This window comes from Lutjanus erythropterus, chromosome 18 (assembly GCF_056507025.1).
Source record: "Lutjanus erythropterus isolate fLutEry1 chromosome 18, fLutEry1.hap2, whole genome shotgun sequence".
NCBI lineage: Eukaryota > Metazoa > Chordata > Actinopteri > Lutjaniformes > Lutjanidae > Lutjanus > Lutjanus erythropterus.
Window position 1 is genome coordinate 31665422 of NC_139334.1, and position 5123 is coordinate 31670544.

Genomic DNA, 5123 nt, shown 5'->3' on the forward strand with positions numbered 1-5123 from the left:
GGTCCACCCATCACCTGAATCACCTCAGATAAACCAGGAAACTTGCTTTGCGCTAATTTAAACAAACAAATGCAGAGAGGCACACCCTAAAACAAAATGCCCCAGAACGGCGACAGGACGGCTACCAGAGCGAACGGTTCAAAGACTGGGAACTTTGACTGGCCGCTGACTCCAGGAGAAAACATCTTGAGAAGTTTCCAGAGGAGGGAACTGGAGGGTCTATCCCAGCTGAGACTGTTTTTCAGAGACTTTTCTCATAGCCATCAAGAGCCTGAGTCCTTCAGGAACTGTTTCTGTTCTGTGTAGCTGTGAAAGCCGTTTGAGACGTCGGATGAGAGACTGATCTATAACCAAAAATCTGACCTGTGAGTGGAGGCGTGACTGACAGGTTCAAGCTGCCTGCTGTGTAACTGTTCTTTAGAATAACTTGGAGATAATGGCTTCTCGGTCAGAGCAGAATCTTTCTTGTCCCGTCTGCCATGACATCTTTCAAGAGCCGGTCCTCCTGTCCTGCGGCCACAGTTTCTGTAAAGCCTGTCTTCAGAGATGGTGGACACAGAATACAAGTCTTGAGTGTCCACTTTGTAAAAGACAAGCTTTACAAAGGAATCCACCCCTGAACCTGGTACTAAAGAACCTGTGTGAAGATTTTTTACAGGACAGAGCCAAGAGACTTTCTGCAGGGACAGAGGCCCTCTGCAGCCTGCACAACGAGAATCTCAAGCTCTTCTGTCTGGACGATCAGCAGCCTTTGTGTGTCATCTGTCTGCATTCAAATTCACACAAGAACCACAGCATCAGACCCATGGATGAAGCAGCTCAGGAGTGCAGAGACGTACTTTGGGCACTCCTGAAGCCCAAACAGGAGAAACTGGAGCTCTTAAATGATGTCAAAGGAAACTTTGATCAAACAGTTCAAGACATTGAGGTTCAGGCTCAAGACACAGAGAGGCAGATTAAGGACACAATCTTGATGCTTCAGAAGCTTCTCAAAGAGGAAAAGCAGGTGAGGATTGATGCAGTGAAGAGGGAAAAGAATCAGAAGATCCAGATGATGAAGAGCAGAAGCGACACTGTGAGCAGAGACACAGACGCTCTTTCAGACACAGTCAGAGCCACAGAGGAGGTGCTGCGAGCTGCAGATCTCTCATTCCTGCAGAACTACAAGACTGCAGCCGAAATAGCCCAGCATTCCCTGGTGGAAGTCCCACAGCCAATCACAGGAGGTCTAATAGATGTGACCAAACACCTGAACAACCTGTCCATCAACATCTTGGACAGTATGAAGAGGAAGGTAACCTCCAGTCTGATCCCCCAAACTGCTGCTCCAAAATCCACAGCTGGCTCTGTCCGGGCTGATCTGTCCGGGCTGAGACTCACACAGAGACTGTCCTGTTTTGAAACATCCCAAAGTGAAGCGCTGTTCATGCCTCCATTATGGAGGAGTAGAAGTGTAGAGAGAAATCTCTATGCACCCAGATATGCAATATTCATGGAGCCCCATGAAGGGAGAGATGGAAAAGAAGAAAGAAAACAAATAAGAAAAGGCACCATGAGCATTACTTTGAATTCATTAGTGCGCAAGAAGTGAACATAAAACCAAACACAGCAGGGATTCTGCAGGAGAGGTAAGAAACCAAAAGGGGCTCGTAGTAAAACCTCTGCTTTAAAATTGACTATTTATCCTAACACTGCAGATATTTCTCTGATTGACTGATTTATAGAATATGACAAATTTGTTAAAGAGCTGGTGTTAAAGATGGAGGCTATCAATAAACCAAAGCAAAACACAGATTATTCACTTGAGGTAAAAATCTATATGAAAACTGACTTTTGGGATGGTAACACTAGAATATACATCTGAATATAAATATTTCAGATTAAGTCCTGTTGAATTCATGACTAATGAAATCTGAACTTAAATGTTGGTGGATTAAGATGGAAAAGCAGTCAGGTTTGTTGTGAACAAGTTTAAAATATATAAAGATCTCTGTTATTATACATATTAAAAACCTTATGATGCATGTGTCTCTCACATATTTAATTATGCTTCAGGGATTTAGGCTTTAAAGAATGTAAAATAGCAGACTCCATGCAGAACAGAGCTGCATGCTGGGTTTTTTTTTTGTGGGTGTTCCTAAGTTTGTTCCTACTTTGACTGTTCAGGGTGATCAGGGTGCAAATGATCAGACTGTGTTATCATTTGCTTGATGTATTTATAGCAATGATTTTGCATGCAACATGAACACAATTAGAAGAAATCTGATATATGATATTTACATATATTCAAATCAAGCACAGTTATAGCCCTGAATTTTATGCTACACAAAACTTTACAAGGAGTCAAAGGTGTTAAGTTGCACAGCTGAGATTTAAAAATATCCAGGAGGACGACTACAGTTTGTGTGACCTAACAAAACTGAACAATATTTTCTTAAGTGTTGTCCTTTTTATGATGAGTTACGAAAACCTTTATCAAATAAAATGTCTTCCAAAGTCCAGGAATGTTCTGGTGCTCTGACGATGACAGACTGGAAGGTTATATGTTCATTTTAATGTGTATGACTTGGCTACCTTTGTTTGTCAGGATGGTTTATGTGTTTAGTATCCTTGTAATTTATGTTGCTACCCTGATTCTGATCTGTTTTTCTAACTAATGTTGTCAGTTTGGTGAGCAGTTTCATGTACTTTCTTTCTGCAGGTAGAATCTACTGGAACAACTTTTTTTTCTCATAGAAAGTGTACTAATAATAGAAGAAGTTTCTCTCTAATAGAGGAAAAGGGCCATCTAGTTATTTGAGAAAAGGCAGAATATCTATTAAACCCGGCAACTCACACCAAAACTATCTGTGAATAAATAACCCTGCAATCCTGAGGAAAAATGTATATTTTGTATTTTGAACTTAACTAACCCTTTAAATAGACAAACTGAGAGAATTTAAAGCCTCCCTGTGATGAGAATGAGTGAGTATAATGTGCAGACACACAATGATGAAGCAGATTTTAAGAGCTGCAAGAAAGAAATAACAGCACAGCAACAGAGACTAAACATACTCTGAGGGAAATAAATACACGTATTAGACTAGAATATTACTAGTGAATTTTATCTAAAAGTGGAGATTTTACATTTGGATTTATATTTTTCATGATGAGAGAATTACATGTTTCTGTACTGTTGTGTACATTCCTGTGTTCCACAAATGTTTATTATTTTGCTTATTGTGATTATATGTGTAAAGATGTGGGCAAAATAATAAAAACACCTGATAATACAATGGCAGAATTGATTATTATTAAATTTACTGCAGATTTATTGATCCAGCATTATAATGAGGTAAAGCTTACAATACTAACATATGAGTGTAAGTGGTTGTTTTCACAACATATTTAGTGTTTTGCGCGCCTGATTATGTTTAATTGCTCAGATTTTGTTGACGTGGTCCTCTGTCTTTGCTCTGTCTACCATGGATACGTACACTGAGTCGTGTCTGCACAGGGAATTTATTTTTATACATGTCATTCTGTTTCACGTAGAGGAAAGTAATTACAAACCATGTTTTCATGAAGTTTAATTGATTGATTTCTAGGAACAAGATAGGTGACAAAAAATTAAAATCCTATCAAGAAGGGGATTTATGCCCTTTGAGCCACTCGTGGACTTTTATTCTGAAAGATCTGCACAAGAAGATTTGAGATTCATTGAAGAAATAATAAAATTACAAAACAGAACCTACTACAGGTTTTTAGTAAGTTAAAGTAGTAACTTAAAAAAGAAAAAATGTTTTTGTATTAGTGCCACAAAAATCTGCAAAAACCTGAATTTAACACATTCACACTGTACCTCTCCATTAAAGACATAATAATCCCGTTTGTTAAATCCAGATGGAGTCCAGATTGATCCACATCTGGAGGCAGAAGATCAAACATGTGGTCAGATGACAACAAACTCTCTGTCACCGTTTATGTCCTCAACTCTCTCAACTCTTTGTCTCCTCGTCACACTTTCACTCTCTTTCCCTTGGCTGTCAGTCATCCTCTCTGTCTCTCTTCTCTCAGACATGCAGCCTGTCACAGCGTGGCACTGCACACACACACACACACACACTGTTCATGTGTGTGTGTGTCTCCTCCCCTTCATCTCAGCTGTACAGCTTTAAATCCCTTTGAGCACCAGCAGACGCAGAGAACAGACAAATAAAATGTTTTATTCATATTCTCTTTTCTCTGAATAAAATATACATCCAGCTCCCAGTTCAGCCAGTCTGCAGATCTCAGTGTTAACTTCACACCAGCAGAGACACTGATCGTTTCCAGGGAAAAATAATAATATTAAGAATATTTTTAATTTCCTGAATTAAAAAGTAAGATAAACATCAGCTGTGCACAAAAGGCTGCAGTGTGTGAAATCTCTCTCACATACACCCACACCCACACACAGAGTGACCCAGTAACCAGCAGCGTGTTGCAGTGCGGGGGCGACTCAGGCTCCGTATTGATCAGCATTAGCAGCGGAGGCAGCAGCGAAGCAGAGAAATGATGTCAGTGGAGCAGTGAACAACAAGCAGCCGGTGAAAAACTCAACCTGCCTGACAGGATTAATGACGGCGACGCAGTTCAGCTGAGGACAGAGGTGAGGATGAGGCTGTGGCTTCATTTAAACCCAACACGCTGCTGCTGATGATCAAGATCATCACATGTCATCACATCAGAAGTTTCCACCGCCTGCTATCATGAGTGAATTATCTGCCAATGCTGATCAGATCACACACTGTGTAAATCAGACATAAAAACACGATGCAATGATTTGCAAATCCTTTTCAACCTATATTCAATATAAGTTTAATGCTGAAACTCAGCGTTCACACCACGCTGAAGCATCTCTCTGTACAGGGTCTGTATTGTGGTGCATTTCAAAGCATCAGCAGCAGCTGAGCAGCCAAACTTTCTGTGCAATATGCAGTTTTCCTTTGCAGGTTTCCAGCATAAGCACTGCAGTGTGTGTGTGTGCGTGCGTGCATGCCTGTGTGGGATGCTCAGAAAACACCTGTTTGGAATATTCAACAGGTAAACAGGTGAGTTGGTAACAGGTCACATGATCATGATTGGGTATTAAAGGGATGTCC

The 5123-nt window shown here is 40.5% G+C and overlaps 1 protein-coding gene across 1 annotated transcript; it reads left to right on the forward strand.

The window, feature by feature from the left end:
* The first annotated feature begins 399 nt into the window (after positions 1-399).
* On the forward strand, positions 400-1591 carry LOC146311301 (E3 ubiquitin-protein ligase TRIM35-like). Its single transcript, XM_084742607.1, has one exon. The coding sequence runs from the start codon at positions 437-439 to the stop codon at positions 1589-1591; it is 1155 nt and encodes a 384-aa protein (XP_084598733.1). The 5' UTR covers positions 400-436.
* Positions 1592-5123: the final 3532 nt, after the last annotated feature.

What these genes read in the sequence shown, in the direction of transcription:
- LOC146311301 (XM_084742607.1), top strand. Translation starts at nt 437, where the DNA reads ATGGCTTCTCGGTCAGAGCAGAATCTTTCTTGTCCCGTCTGCCATGAC.